Raw genomic sequence first — 16,667 nt, forward strand, 5'->3', positions numbered from 1 at the left:
TGCACGCATTTCGAGGCACTTCATTTTTATCCGCCGGCATCCTATGTGAGTGTGGCTGTGGCTCACTCATGTTGGTATAAGCCCATTTGTCATTTCCATGTCATTTCATCGTATTTTGTCATCGCCTCGGTTTGCGTGCCCGTATGCACGCATTTCGAGGCACTCCATTTTTACCCGCCGGCATCCCATGTGAGTGTGGCTGAGGCTTACTCATGTTGGTATAAGCCCATTTGTCATTTCCATGTCATTTCATCGCATTCCGCCATCGCCTCGATTTGCGTGCCCGTGTGCACGCACTTCGAGGCATCTCATTTTCATGTCATTCGCATTGTTTCTGCCATCACCTCGGTTTGCGTGTCCGTGTGCACGCACTTCGAGGCATCTCATTTTCATTACATAACATTTTGTCATTGTCTCGGTTCGCGTGCCGTGTGCACGCATTTCGAGACACATATCATCCCCTCGGTTTGCGTGCCCGCGTGCACGTATTTCGAGACACGTATCATTTCCTCAGTTTACGTGCCCGTGTGCACGCATTCCGAGGCATCTCATTTTCATAGCATTGTGCATGCTAGGTTGTATCTTAGATTGCATTCTGTCATTTTCTCGGTTTGCGTGCCCGTGTGCACACATTTTGAGGCATCTCGGTTTACGTGCCCGTGTGCACGCATTTCGAGACATCTCATTTTCCATAGCGTTGCGTATGTTAGGATTATATCTTAGTTGCATTTCATGCATATCATGCATATTGCATCGTGTCCGGAATAGGAGTTAGCCCGGGCACGGGAAACGAGGTACACTTCGTACTCCGAGTGACGGAATGTGTCTCAATTCCCCCAGTCACCGACACTCCGGATTATCCATGATGGAGTTAGGTTTTAGCTGTAGTTTCATGTGCATTCATCCTATATTGAGTTGTGCATTTCGACTCCTCGGCCATCATGCCTCGGTATGCGTGATTGGTGGCACGAGGATCGAGACATGCATATATCTGTGCAAATACATTGCTATGCCCCTTTCCTGCTCTCTGTTCCAGCAAAACGAAGAATCAGCAACCTTTTGGGACTTGGCACGCATTTCAAGAACAGGTGTAAACAGAGGCTAATTGGGGCATTCCGGTGGATTTCCGCGCAAGACAATCCGGACATGCATCATCCACTAGAAGCAAGGCAGTCCCTGGCTTGCACGCCAGTTTTATTTGCTTTCTTAGTTAATTAATTAATTAATTAGGATTTTGTAATATTTTGGACTGTAATATTCTAATATTCGGGACTGTAATATTTGGACTATATTATTTATTCGGACCCTCTGAGCGAGGGCATAACTGTAATAAGTGTGCGTGAGTGTGATGTATGTCTTCCAACCCCACGTCTTTCTCCCTTTTATTTATCCGCTTATGATAGTTAGATTAGGACATATTTCAATTAGCATACAGTATGACAGCATGTTTGCATTCATTCATCTGTATTGCCTGCACCGGGCTCGGCGCATCATACTAACTACATTTGTATTTCAATTCCAAATTGAATACATGATAACTGTAACATTTCATACACCATCTTAGAATAGCCGAGCCTGCTATAGTTGCATTTTGCATGTGTTGCATTAGGCATTTTTGTATACTTAGGATCATGCATGATTTCTAATAAGTTTCTTATTTTGGCTTGGAGTACTCGGTAAGCTTTATGCTTTAGCATCCTTACATGCGTGTGAGTGACTGCCATGAATAGCATGCTTACTATGAGGCTATGTGCTTATCTGATATAACTGCCTGAATGCCTGTGGGTGAAGGTTGAGTTATCTGAATTGGAATAAATCATCAAATGTTTTAAAGCCTACCTGCGGGTAGCAAACCATTTTAAAAAACAAGCATGAAATGTTTTGTTCCAATTCGGGCGACCCGGTCTATACTTATATGCTGTGCGCATCACATAGTAACCTAGGCTAATAACCGGAATAAGAACTCACAATGTTTTCAAAAATTGATATCATGGTTAGTAGAGGCCGGTCTATGACCGGGCGAGCGGGGGTGCTCACGAAGTGACCTTCCCCAATCGTACCCAAGTTCCCGAGCCGAGGCAACTTTGGTGATGACGGACACGTGGCCTTTTGGCACCGAGTCAGGGTTTTCTAAATTTCCCAAAATAAAATATTTAGGTGGCGACTCTGTATCTGGCAAAGCAGTCCATGTTTGGCACTACTTTTTCAAAAATCTGTTTCTCAAAACGATTTGCCGGATTTGGACTCTTTGGTTCAGATTAGGAACCGTGACATTTAAGAGTCCGAGCTGTAGTGACCCCAAATGAACAGAACGGGAGCTAACCCTCCCGGGGCATTCGGGGACGTCAACAGTGACCCAAAAAAGATAAAAAGATGAAATAAGTGCACTTTTTTAGGTTAGCCAAACTTCTAAATTTGATAAATAATATATATATATATATATATATATATACGCCACATAACTCTCTCCGCTCCTTTACCATTCACTCTTTAATAAAATTTAAACTACAATTTATTCATCGAAAGCTTCGTTTCATATCAAATAAAGCCAACATGCGTAGAGACAAATATGCCTATGCATAGATCAAAACTATTCATGAGAAAAGTGATAGACCCATCTTTAACCCAAATTTTAATAGCCTATGTGAGTTCGAATTGAGTTTCTACAAATTGTTAACACCACACAATGATAACAATGTATGTATACCAGTCTTAACATTAAAAATGCATGTCAAGACTGCTTTCAATTGCATTGAAGGAAAATATTTTCTTATGTTTGATTTGATTTTGCCCTTAAAATTAATTTATTAATGATTGTATTAATGGGGTAGTACAGTGATAGAGACTGTGGAGTTGTGGCCGCAGTCTAGGTGGTCGTGGCAGTGGTAGGAGTGGGATTAGAGTGGTGGACGTGAAGATGATTGTAAAAGCATGGTGACATTGAGGTACTGGGGATGTTGTGAGCAATTCACAGTAGCTTTCAGTGGTGTTCTGATGGAGGTCTTTTCCGAATCTTTTTTTATAATTTAAATTGTTCATATTATTAGGTTCGTTGATTAGATTATTCATGCAAAAAATTAAATTGATTGGACATCTATAACTCTGTAACAAGAGCACATTTATTTTTTTAAAAAAATAAATGGTTAACTTCATTTTTATAATTTTTGAAAAATAATAAGTATTTGATCATGAGGTTATAGATTTTTGATTAACTTCATTTTTACATATAAAATATACTTAGCTAACCTTACAATATAAACTGTTCAAAAAAAAAAAAAAAAAAAAAAAAAAAAAAGAAAGACTCGAGAAAGGCCTCTACCGGAGTACCACATGAGGCTGCTGTGAATCACAACAGCATCCCCAAGTCCTGACATTGATAAAATTTAAAGGGTAAGTTACACTTTGCACCCTTGCATTTTATACCAAATTTTACTTTAGTCCCTACATACGAAATCATGACAATTAACCCCTGTATTTTTTTGTCAAATCTCACTTTGGTTCCTACACATTAAATCGTGACAGTCAACCCCCTGCACTTTTATTCAAATCCCATTTTGATCCCTACACAATTGTCAATGTCCCTCTTCTGTAACTTCATTTTTAAATCTTTAACAAAATTCAGTAATGTGACAAAAATGTGACTACAAAATGAAGGTAAGAAGGGAAAAGCATTTATGTTTCCATCAATACACTTTGTCCTACGTAATAAGCACATGAGAGTGATATAATACTATATATATATATATATATATGTTTGTATGATAAAAAATGGGACAAAAAGACAGGAAAGTAGAGCTTTTGAAATAAAATAAAAATGCAACAAAGAAATCAAAGAGAAAGAAAGATAAATAGACAGAAGACTGTGTTATGGTGAAAAATAAAGTTTTGTGATACCAATTTATACGAAACCTTAATTCATCTTCTTAATTGTTCACAACTTTATTTTAGCCTGATACAGTCATATTTTGATATAAATTTTGAGATGAGGTGTGTATTAGTAAAAAATGTAATGATTTTCCTTTCTTACCCTTATGTTGTAGTCACATTCTTATCACGTGACTAAATTTCCTAAAGATTTAAACAATTGAGTAATAGAAAGGGGAGACTGACACTTGTATAGGGACCAAAATGAAATTTACATAGGATTGATTGTCACAATTTTATGTACAATGACTAAATTAAAATTTGACTAAAAGTGCATAGAGTGACTGTTATGATTTCATGTGTAGAAACCAAAATAAAATTTACTGCAAAGCTTAGAGATGCAAAGTGTAATTTACCAAATTTAAATCTCAAAAATTTTCAACTTCATCAAAAGTAAAAAACCACTTTCGACTTAAATAAATTTGTTTTTCTGTTGACCACAAAACATTTTTGTTGACTTTTATTAAATGCCAAAAAATACGAAAAGTAATTTCTACCTAAACAAACGGAGTATAAAAATACAAAAAAATATTTTCCACCCAAACGTAATAAAGCAAATGCTAGTGAAGTATCTAACCTCACAGAAATTGGCAACTTTATTAATATCTAGTTTCCCACCACCAAAGGCATCAGATACATGCAGCTATTAAGTCAAAATAAAACTCATTGTTGATGCAATCACCATCAAAACATAAATCTCCATTTCCATTATAACAAGTTCTACAGCTTTAAAAGGGGAAATGAAATGAATAATAGCTCCAAACTGCAAAAATCGACGACTATGGATGATGCTATAAAACTGTTGCAGCAGCTGCTGCTGCTTGCCCCCTCACAAATAATGGTACTCCAGATTCAAGTACAAAACTGGTGTTCTTTGATCTCCCATCACAAATTTAAATAATAAAAAAAATATCAACCCCCATATACATGCAGAGTTGCTTGCATCGATGAGCAGCTTAAATCTAACCGAGGACAGCATCCGAGCCTCTTTATCCTATTCTCCCACTGTCAATCCAAACCCAAATTTGTAGTCCTTCTTCCGGTGATCTATCTGCAAGGTAAGCATTTGAAGACTTGTTAAGGAAAAGGAACAGAATACAAACCCCAGGGTAGAACGGGGAGGGGGAGCAAAACTCATTCCCACCCCCATCGGGGGCAGGGGAAAATTGCCATTATTAGTGTTTGATGGACCAAACTAGAGGACCAAGCATCCCTTAGTGATGATCAAGGTCACCAAGGCATGGTTACAATTTCCAGAATACTAGATTTAAGCAATCGCGCACAGTTACATCAATCCAGGAGAGCTCCTAGTTGGAGAACCCCGTCAAAACTTTGCCACATGCAAGACATGCAACTAGAAAGAACATTCATGAACCCAAATGGTTATTTCTAGTTCATTGAAAGTTGAAACCGCTCACTAACCCTGGACCCCCTTAGGCTCCCTGGGAGGGGAAAGGAGATAATTAATGTGATTCTTACCTCAGCAGAAAGAATAAAATTGAGACCCATATTCAATCGCTCTTCCAAAAAAGCACTTGTGCAGCCATTGGAGTCAATCTTCCCTCTAAGACGGCACTGTAACAAATGCATGAAATAAGTCAACCAGAATGATTAATTAGTTTGTAATCTATCTGCTTCCAAGACAAACTTTGAATTCTGAATATACTAATCTGGCTCAATGTCATCAACACGGGGACTCGAAATTCAAAGCAAGAGATCTTTCGATCACTTCGACAAGGGCCAAGAGATAAATGGCCGTATCAACTACGGTATAGAAATCATAAAAAAACAACGTCCAGTATGCTTCACTTTTTTGTTCCACCATCAAAACTAACAGCTAATGATTGGCCAGCCACCATACCCAAAAACCTCTAGTATGGCTCATGTTTCTCGCAGATTATCAAATTCATAAGCCTAAAAATAATAAACACATAAAGAAAGAATTGGAAAAAACAATCTTTGAAACTTCATTTGAAAGCAATTACTGAAGGATAGGTGGAAGCCAACAAATACAACAAGAGAGGTTTGTTCCTTTTTATCAATATTAACAAAATATATACATTTTTTTATGTCATTTCAAAACAATCAGTGATACAAAAATTGACAATTAAAGAACATTGTTCAACTGAGTTCTAATAATATTTATGTCAAATCCATTCATCAGAAGGCAAGTACCAAAATCCAAACGCTCAAATTCCTCCCTCATTACTGGGGAAGAAATAAAAGAACACCATCTTTTTGAAACAACAGCTTCAGTTTCATAGAATCAACAAACAGTGAAAGAAGAAAACGAGGTTCAATTAGAAAGAGGAAAGGTTATAAAAGCTAAAGTGTACATGGAATTAAACATGTAGCATTATTAGTTCCTATGGAGCAAAGCTAAAAAGTTGTTCTAGCCTACCTAAAAAGTTGTGGACAGAGCTCACTAGCCAGTAAAATCTCTTGATAGTTGTACTAGAGTAGTCCTAGGCGGCTAGGATCCAATCTCACCTACTTCGAGGTATTTTTGTTTTTATAGATACTTTATTTTTTCTGTGTTTTTCCTTTAGTAGGGAGGGGGGAGAGGTTGCTCAGCTTCCATGATGCATGGTTCATTCCCGCTTATTTAATCAGATGAAACTTGAAAGTGAGTTGATATGGGATTTTGAGGTTAACCATGGTTAAGATTTGGAAGGCAAGAGAAAAGCACGTGTGCAATTAAGAGACTTAAACTGACAATATCAATATTAGATTATAATACGTTCATTATGGTACTAACCAGTAACCAGCGTCGTGATTCAGTAAAATTAATGCAACATTCCGTTATATGATATTGAGTGATCATGTCCCAAAAGCTAGTTTACCACAGTTAGGAGGCTACATACAGAAATTGATTGAGTGCACTCGACACTCTTGCCCAAACACTAGGTTTCAAGGTAATCAGTGCAAAGAAAGTACTCTATTACCTAGACCTATGTTACACGGACTCTTCAAAATAAATCAAATATCCGCGTTGGACACCCGACACTTGGACAGAGGTATGGGATGTGTCGGATACTTTTCAACGGATACTTCTTATATAATTGTATATAACACTATTATTATATGTACATATTATTGTATAGTTGCTATAAATGTCTTTTTGACACTATAAGTTACATATAGCAGAGCACTATTTTATCTCACATACATGATTAAAAATATGACATTTTTTTTAAGTCCATGTACTCTAAAATTTATGGTTTGATGAGTCCGACATCTAGATACGTACCTGCACTCGACACTGAGTCCATGTAACAGACCTAGACAGACAGTAACCAAATATTCAGGAGCAGGACAAAGGTCCTCAGGTTCTTTATCTGGTCCACATAGTTTCCGGGGGGAAAAAATCACAAACAAAAACATTTAAACTAATAACCAAACACACTTGAAATGTATATAGAAAATATGCCCTCAAGAGATGTGTCTACAAATTTGTAAATAACTAGATGGCACAGACATTATCAATTGCAATAGCAGAAGTCACCTGTCGGAGAATATAATCATAACCTACGCTTGCCGTGACATCTCTTGACATGTAGTTGTACATGAATTCTGATGCCAAAGAAACCTACATGGAAGGAAGCAGTTAGAGAACCGTGCAAGGATAACTAATCAGCAGAAATCATTGAACAAATCAACTCCCTTACCTTCTCAGATACTTTCTGAACATAGCTCATAGCAACCATTCCAGTGCTAGCAACTTGCCCAGTGGCAACCTGCAGGCAAAAGTTGTGAATTTGATTACATTGCATAAGGACTATATTTGTTTAAGTAAAGCAAAATCCCTACTATCCATCACTAAACCCAACACAATCAGCCACATATATAACAGCATTTCGGCCCTTGCCCCTCCCCAGCCACCAAAGATAAAAAAACAAAAAACAAAAAAGGGGTAGAGTGAGAAAGAAAAGGATATCCAAAAAAACCAATATTTACTTATTTTTAGAGCTGATACAAACAAACTGATAGAAGAGGTTACATATAATTTCAAGGAAAAAAATTAATTAAAATATACATTCAACCAACAGCAACAATTGGATTAGAGGCTTACTTTTACTAGAAGGGAGACAGACAGACAGAAACAACACGAGTTTCTTAAGCAAAATGAACACAAGTGAGCTACACTCTGCCAGCCAAAAATTAAATTTTTTTTTTTTTTTTTGGCTTAGCAAAAAAGTACATGTTCTATTTTCATGGAGACAATAATACTATTTCTCAAACTCTTTTGTCTAGCAAAAGTCAACACGCACGGATGATAATTTAGAATGAGTTTGGGGAGGACTGTCCTACTGGTAATGAGCCTAAAACTAATATGGGGCAGCGATGAAAAGCTATTTAGTGGCCATAATTTTTTTTAGAGAGAGATAAAGAGTAGAATTTTAGGGTTTAAACATGGCACCCTAATAAGTATGGATACAAACATGTGACACCACAAATACAATACAGACACGCTGATACAACAATTTTCAAAAAATACAAGACGCAACACATGAAGGACACGCACATAATATATAATTTTATATATTTATTATATGTCATATATGAATATATCATTCTAGCATATTAAATAATCACAATATAACACTAATTTCTAAAAATTAACATTATTTTTCTTTTATCATTGTATTCTAAATTATTTTGTTCAAACTTATAATTAGTTTCATGTGTGTCTAATCAATGGACATGTCTGTCCTCCAAGTGTCCAAAGTCTAAATTCTATTTAAAAAAATAGGACAAGTTTGGATGAGTGTCAAACACGTGTCGGGAAAGTATCCAACGAGTGTCAATGTGTTCAACGCGGACATGACACAGACACGCCACCTTTTTAGAAGTGTCCGTTCTTCTTAGATGGTGACAAAAGGGTAAAACATTATAAATGAAAAGTTTTGGGGCTGTTCCTGAGGGAGGTGAACAGTACCCAATAGCAGTAACTGGACTAGTTTTGAGTTTACAAGTACAAGAGTTCTTCACATTTGTCCTACGCTGGTTAGATATCAAAGCTTAAGGGCACCACTATGTTCTCAGAACACAAGAGATTCTATGCCCTACAACATTCCATGTGCTTATCAAGGTCTAGATTTTGAAGGAAGAAGATGAGCCTAAAATATAATATTCCAGTATGTGCAACAAAATCCTAATTCAATTAGACATGCTGCTTCAAATCCTTGTATACATTCAGCTCTCACTGAACTAATATTGCATAAGAAAATTGGTGACTAAAACTGATAGATTGGCCTAGGGGAAAATGAAAGTTATATATAGCTGAATTCAAGCTTATGAAAGCTGGTCCAAACCAGTGTGACCCAAAAAAACACCAATACCCTAACAATTTACCGGTTAGATTGCCCATTCATAAACATGATGACTTTTATTCCAATACAATAAATTTACAGACCCAGAGCTATCCAAAAATACATTCCTATTTATCTCCTTACCATTTCCCTTGGAAGAAAAAGAAAACAAAACAAAAATGTGTTCTTATAATTTAAAGATTAATATGTAAAGACTTAAAATCTAGAAAGAGTAGAGTTTTGGTAGGAAAAAATGTAAAAAAGAATCCGTAGTACTCCTAAAATGTGTTCTTATCATTTAAAGAATAATATACTATATTTCATTGGATATATAATGATGAACAATAAATTGCTCTCACATTTAAAAATAGTTTAATAAAATCTAATATTGTGCTCTAACAAAATCCACCCTGTTGTACCACATTTTAGATTGCGTGGCTTACCACATCCCAATCTTGTTCCTCGCACAAAAACAATCCGCGTTTCAATGACTTTGATCGAACCATGTGCCGCAACAAATGCATGCCAAAACCATATATGGCTTCTTTTATATCAAAAGGAAGCTTAAAGATCATAATGCACTCCAAACCAAGTTCTATACCATTGCAAGTAATGTAGCTATCAATATCTCTCCCAAGATTTTGTAGAGCAACAAAGTTACACCTCAGGTAGCAATACGAGCAACAATAGATAAGTAATCCTACATGTCAGTATTATTACTAAAATTACCCACAAATGCACATAGAAGTTAGAAAAAACAAAATGGAATATAACATAGCATGCAATCCTTCAGAGGAAATAAAAAGGTTAGGGCAGGGACTGCAGGACTATGAGTGAATATTTCTTTAGCATTTTGAGCAGAAAACTTACAACCTTGTGCAGTAATACGAGAATCAACACATAAGTAATTTTACTAACAGTGTTATTACATATACCCACAAATGCATATAGAAGATGAGGGGAAAAATAAGAATATAACATGGCATGCAAGCCAGGCTGTAGTACCATCTTATCTGTGTTGTATCGAGCAGCATAACCAATTCCAGACTTCCGATACTGACCAGCCCAGAACACTTCACCACCCAAAGACAAATGTGGGGTTACACTCTGCAGGCAAAATGACATTTTAAGAAAATATGTCACTGAATCTACATAATTATGAAATTGATTTCCCTTTCTGAGAGTAAACCAGGGAAAAGGGGTTGAAGGAGAAAAACAGAAGACAGAAATCATCTGCAGTAGACTAAGAATTACAAGCGGATATGCAACGGCGATTTGCAATTGCCCAAGCCTTGAAAAAACATATCCATCTTGAAAGACAGAATCATTAACATCACATATTATCAAAACAGTACCACAAAAAATAATAATAAACAATAAATAAAGGCAGGGAAGGTATTAACAATTTTAGATAGCACGTAGCAAAACACATCAATCAATTATGAAATGTCAACAGTTCACAAAACGGTTCCATAGTAAGAAACCTTTATGTCATTGCTCTTGCTGCCTAAAATAACTCCAGATATTCCAATCAATAAATGTCAAATACCACCTACAAAAAGAATTTGGCAACATAATGTGCTTCACTTGCCCAAATATCTTTGTGCTAGTATGACCATGTCCGTGAGAAAGGTTTTGCAGAACAGCAGAAAAGAGTTATGATCACAACAATATCTGTAGAAGCTGAAGGCTTATTTTGTGTTACATGTAATTCAAACCAAGGGCTTAATATGTTAGAGTTAGAACTCTCTTTTGTTGAACCCAAGTGTTGACTTGGAAAGCTCCCTCCCCCTCCCCTCCCCTCTGTTATCAAAGCTCCCTCCTCCTCCCTCTGTTATCAAAGCTCCCTCCCCCTCCCCTCTGTTATCAAAGCTTTCAATTTCTGCCTCCCCTCCCCTATATATATATATGCGGGAAGCTGAGATCGAAATAAAACTCAGAAAATAAAATAAAAAAATCAAAATTCCCTCCCCTCCAGACGGCGGGAATTTGAGATGGAAGGAACTTGATCGTGATTGGCGGTAGCAACGTCGCGGACTTGATCCCCTCCCCTACATTATTTTTTTTCCTTTTTTATTATTCTTTTCCTTTTTTTTCCTTTGTCATTTTTTTTTTATTCTTTTCCTTTTAAAAATTATTGTTTTTATTCATTCTTTTCCTTTTTTGTTTTTATGTAGAATTTTTCTTTTCCTTTTCCTTTTCCTTTTAGATTTGAGTCTCATGATGTAAATATTAAATTTGAATCATTCATCACTTTTTTCATAATAATTTTTTTAAATTTCTATATTAAGCAATGTTAGATGTACAAAAAAAAATTTCTACATATATAATTTTTCACATAAAAATAGAACCATACATGTAAGAAACATCCTCAATTAAAAATTTGTATGAATAGTGTGTACAAATTTTTTATTTAAATATATTGATTTCACAAAAATCAATGGTTAGGTTTTTTTTTTGTTTTTTTTTTCAGTGGTTAGGTTGTTTACTCTGCAGTGGTTAGGTTGCCAAAGAGGTTGCTATCAACCACGTGGATGAATTTTTGGTGAAATGCCCCTCCCATTGGGCCTATTTTGTGTGAAACCCACGGAATTAAACAAAGACTCCAAAAGCTCCTCAATTAAAAAAATGTCATGAATTGACTAAAATGTCCTTCCATATAAGTGGGGAAATATGAAACAATTAACAGTAAAAATTTACTATCAATCAAAGTAAAATTTTACTGTCACTATCAAAAACAATTTTACTATAGTAAATTTTTACTGTTAATTGTTTCATGTTTCCCCACTTATATGGAAGGACATTTTAGTCAATTCATGACATTTTTTTAATTGAGGGGCTTTGGAGTCATTGTTTAATTCCGTGGGCTTCACACAAAATAGGCCCAATGGGAGGGGCTTTTCACCAAAAATTCATCCACGTGGTTGATAGCAACCTCTTTGGCAAACTAACCACTGCAGAGTAAACAACCTAACCACTGAAAAAAAAATAAAAAAAAAAGCCTAACCATTGATTTTTGTGAAATCGATAGATTTAAATAAAAAATTTGTACACACTATTCATACAAAGTTTTAATTGAGGATGTTTCTTACATGTATGGTTCCATTTTTATGTGAAAATTTATATATATATATATGTAGAAAAAAAATTTTGTACATCTAACATTGCTTAAGATAGAAATTTAAAAAAAATTATTATGAAAAAAGTGATGAATGATTCAAATTTAATATTTACATCATGAGATTCAAATCTAAAAGGAAAAGGAAAAGGAAAAGGAAAAGGAAAAGGAAAAGGAAAAGAAAAATTCTACAAAAAAACAAAAAAGGAAAAGAATGAATAAAAACAATAATTTTTAAAAGGAAAAGAATAAAAAAAAAAAAAGACTAAAAGGAAAAAAAAAGAAAAGAATAATAAAAAAGGAAAAAAAATAATGTAGGGGAGGGGAGGGAATCAAGTCCGCGACGTTGCTGCCGCCAATCACGATCAAGTTTCTTCCATGCCGTCTGAAGGGTAGGGAATTTTGAATTTTTTTTTTTATTTTCTGAGTTTTATTTCAATCTCAGCTTCCCGCATATATATATAAGGGAGGGGAGGGGAGGGGAGGGAAGGCAGCAATTGAAAGCTTTGATAACAGAGGAGAGGGGGAGGGAGCTTTGATAACAGAGGGAGGGGGAGAGAGCTTTGATAACAGAGGGGAGGGGAGGGGGCTTTCATATTAACATGGATATGATATTGATACAGCAAATATGTGTATCTATTGTGAAGTATGGAAGTGTTTTGATATGAGTTGTTATCTCATCTGGAATGGAAGTATTGTTGTTATGAATTGTAGTCTCATTTAATTGTTTGGCCAGGTTCTGAGCCATGTTTATGAACTGAAAATTGGTTAAGTAAAGGAAAGTAAAATGAAACATGGACATATCTGTCATGGAATTGGATTGTACTGAAAGTTGACTGACCAGTGTTAACATTTATCGAATGCTCATGTTTTAGCTACTGCCCATATTATGTTTAGCATATCTCTACTGGACATTGGCTCACCCTATATGGGACATCATTTTCGGGTACAGGTGATATGCCGCCTCCAAGGACGTAGCTTGGGAGATTGTAGAAGCTGAAGGCTTATTTTGTTATTATTTTGTGTGTCACATGTAATTCAAGCCAAGGGCTCAATATGTTAGAGTTAGAACTCTCTTTTGTTGAACCCAAGTGTTGACTTAGAAAGTTGTAAGCCCATAACACTTACTTTTGTTGTCAACATGTAACACTCTTGTATTAAATACTCTGATAAATAGAACTATGCTTTATTCTCTTAATTTATGGATGTCTTGAATGTATGATTTATGGGTTTATTTTGAGAGCGTTACAATATCCAGAATAGTCTTCTTTCTCCCTTCACCTCTAGAGGAATTCGCAGGATAGAAAAAATTCAAAACTTTATGGGTGAGCTTGAAACTAAGTTGTCTTTGCTTTCTACCTCTCAAGCTTATGCTTCTTTATTGGAATGCAAGACAAACAATTATGATCATTTTCCTTTCTTCCATTGGGGGTTGGGAGAGTGGAGATTGGAAATAACAAGTTGAAAGAAGCACAAGCATGCTATAGTCCAGCCTCACTGAACTGGGCTCCCAAAAAAGCCTACATCCAAATACACAATGACTGCTTCTTACACATTGCTGAGATAAATTTGAGATTGAACAGAACACATAACTTGCCCAACTTGGGAATCAAGACCAATCTAAGTGTTTTTTCATTGGACGGCTTTCAGGCATAACACATACAGTTAAGGCCTGCAGAGTCTCAACTTGAAAAGTACAGATGTAAAGTCAGAGTCATTTTTCATCTTGAAAAGTAGAGGAAATTTTATAGTTTTGCAAATCAGATAAATTTCTAAGTCAACAACCCTGGTCATCAAGAGGGGAAGGGGGGAGAGATTTGTACCTGCATATAATTGGCTCCAAATAAGGCACCATTTCCTAGTTGAAATTGTGTCCTGTAATCTTTACCCTGTACATATGAAAAATGAGTCAAGAAGACTAGTAACAGCATCACAACTGAAGGAACCATAGTGTGCTTCAAATTAACAACTAAGAAGAGTTCTACCGATAACTAATAACTACATATAAAAGGATTAGAACCTATTATGAGACATACACCATGCCTACTCCTAAACAAAAAACAAAACTTCAAGATTTGGGTACATTAATTTATATTGGTTATGGGAATAAAAGCAATACACATAAAGGCACACACATGAACAAGCAAAAAGATGTTGATAAGTAAAAGCAATTGACCTTGTAATCAAAATTGAACATGCCTTGTGACATATGTGGTTCATTTGTAAGCTGGAAAAGAAACGCAAAGCTTGTTAAGTACAGAATATTCCCTTTGCACAAAAACCAAAGAAAAAAGAAAAAGTACTATATGTGATAATCAACCTACTTACTTGAGCATTGGCCTTCAAAGCAAGATTTTCAGACAAATCACACTTTAGTCTTGCATTCAGCCTCCCATCAGTTAATATTCTACCAAAAAGCATCAGCTGTGGACACCGTCAAATGTTCCCTTAGTTAGATTGATTATCATAAAAATCAATTAATTGCATGGTGATGGAACTAATTACATACCTTTGGGTCTATAAAGTTAGCACCAAATTCATAGTGAGCAGTGGGAATCTTAATGGTTTCAGAAGACTGAGAAGGAATTTCAGTAGGTCCCATGAACACACTGATGAGAGTTGGACGAGGCACAGAAAACAGAATCAACAAGCCTTGAGTAGGAAATAAAAACTACATGGGAAATTTCAAAAAAAAAGAAAAAAAGAAAAGAGAATGCATGAAAAAAATATGAAAATGCAGATCCACCTGTGACTGAGTGAAAATCTCTGATTAAGTCCTTTGGTAAAATCAAAGCGCATTCCCTCAAACAATTCTGGCTTTAAGGACACTGCAAAACCATTTTTTAAGATAATCAACATCCATGTAATGAAGGAAAAACCACCCCAATAGCTCCAGTGACATGCAATCCTTGTACAAGTTAATTTCATCATAGAACTCTAATATTCAGGAGTATCAAACACCTATTCTGCAGTATTTCAAACCACATTGCAATGACCAAAAGCTGCTGTAATGAAATCACAGTCAAAGTAAAGTAAAAGTGGCTCTCTTTCGGTTCTCAAATCAAAAAACACGACAACTTTTGCTTTTCATTATATCCAAGCGATCCCCAACAAAAGTTCTTCCTCCACCATTGCATTGCCCACACAGAATCATACTTCTTTTGACCACTACTTCAGACATGAAAACTTGCAATACAAACTTTTGTATCTGAATCAAACCCTTTTCCTTTCTCATCAATTTGTTCATATGCATTAAACGTACATATAGAAGGGGAAGAGAAAAAAAAAACCTTTCAGTTTTGAATACATCTAGGGTTTTTGAATTAGGGTTTAACACAAAACAACTTATAAAGCATACATTATTCTAAACCATTTGATTCCAACTAAATTCCATCAAAATACAATCAAACAAAGAGTAAGAATGAATCGAAAACATTATTAGTGATTAAATGGACAATAATACTAACTGAGTGCTTCGCGGTTGATTTCTTCGTAGGGAATAGGGCAAGGCAGGTTCAAGTAATCGACTTTCTCCGGCGGGATCACGGCCGGCGGAGTTGTGGTTGTGGCAGTGGGAGGGACGAGTGTGGCCATTGTTTTGGTTCTCTTTTGGTGAGGTTATGAACCCAAAAAAACCAGAGACTGAAGCTCGAAGAAGACGAAATTTGACTGCGGCTAGAGAGAGAGAGAGAGAGAGAGAGAGAGGTTTGTAGTGTGGTTGGTTGTGGTTGGTTGGTAGTAGAAAGACTACAATGGAGGTGAGAAGAGCAGCAAAAACCCTCCTCCAAACAATGTAAACCCCTTATGGGCCTGTTTGGTTAAAGCCCTACCCGTTCCTTCGGATGCAATGCAACATCTCCAACAACATTTTAAATTTTTTTATTTTTAAAAAAATTACCAAAATTTTATTTTTAATATGCATTGCTTTTAATTTATTTTCAATTTAAATCATCAATATTTTTTATTAGGTAATAAAATTGACCAAAAAATTAAATGTGCATTGTTTTTAATTTATTTTTAATTTAAATAGCCTTTTTCGTTAGGTAATAAAATTGACCAAAAAATTGTATTTTAGTTGTTATATTCCATGTAAATATACCTAAAATATTAATTTTTATTGAGTTTAATTGCTAAAATATTTTTTTTTGTCAATTTTACTTAACGGAAATAGTAATAGGCAGATAGTTTAGATTGAAAACAAATCAGAAATTTATGATTTCAAATGACAGAATTAAAAGTTCAGAATTTATTTTGTTATAAGAGTCAAACTTTTTTTTATATAATTTTTCTTTATTTTTTTAAAATATGGTCAA

At 35.5% G+C, this 16,667-nt stretch overlaps 1 protein-coding gene across 1 annotated transcript; it reads right to left on the bottom strand.

Annotated features, from left to right (window-relative positions):
- Positions 1 to 4,593: 4,593 nt before the first annotated feature.
- LOC114262157 (mitochondrial import receptor subunit TOM40-1) lies at positions 4,594 to 16,240 on the bottom strand. Its single transcript, XM_028202518.2, has 11 exons — positions 15,822 to 16,240; positions 15,101 to 15,182; positions 14,864 to 14,963; positions 14,683 to 14,778; positions 14,531 to 14,581; positions 14,178 to 14,243; positions 10,242 to 10,343; positions 7,593 to 7,661; positions 7,430 to 7,513; positions 5,404 to 5,499; positions 4,594 to 4,975 (listed from the first exon to the last, which is right to left on the bottom strand). The coding sequence occupies exons 1-11, from the start codon at positions 15,946 to 15,948 to the stop codon at positions 4,919 to 4,921; spliced, it is 930 nt and encodes a 309-aa protein (XP_028058319.1). The 5' UTR covers positions 15,949 to 16,240; the 3' UTR covers positions 4,594 to 4,918.
- Between the last annotated feature and the right edge of the window lie 427 nt (positions 16,241 to 16,667).

This window comes from Camellia sinensis, chromosome 3 (genome assembly GCF_055761805.1).
Source record: "Camellia sinensis isolate YWXY chromosome 3, ASM5576180v1, whole genome shotgun sequence".
Classification (NCBI taxonomy): domain Eukaryota; kingdom Viridiplantae; phylum Streptophyta; class Magnoliopsida; order Ericales; family Theaceae; genus Camellia; species Camellia sinensis.

Excerpts from the sequence above, each read along its gene's own strand:
- LOC114262157 (XM_028202518.2), bottom strand. The coding sequence starts at position 15,948 with ATGGCCACACTCGTCCCTCCCACTGCCACAACCACAACTCCGCCGGCC. Across the intron at positions 5,500-7,429 it reads ATGATTATATTCTCCGACAG|TGCCGTCTTAGAGGGAAGAT; the intron begins GTGACTTCTGCT and ends CATTTGTTACAG. Across the intron at positions 4,976-5,403 it reads ATTTTATTCTTTCTGCTGAG|ATAGATCACCGGAAGAAGGA; the intron begins GTAAGAATCACA and ends CTTACCTTGCAG.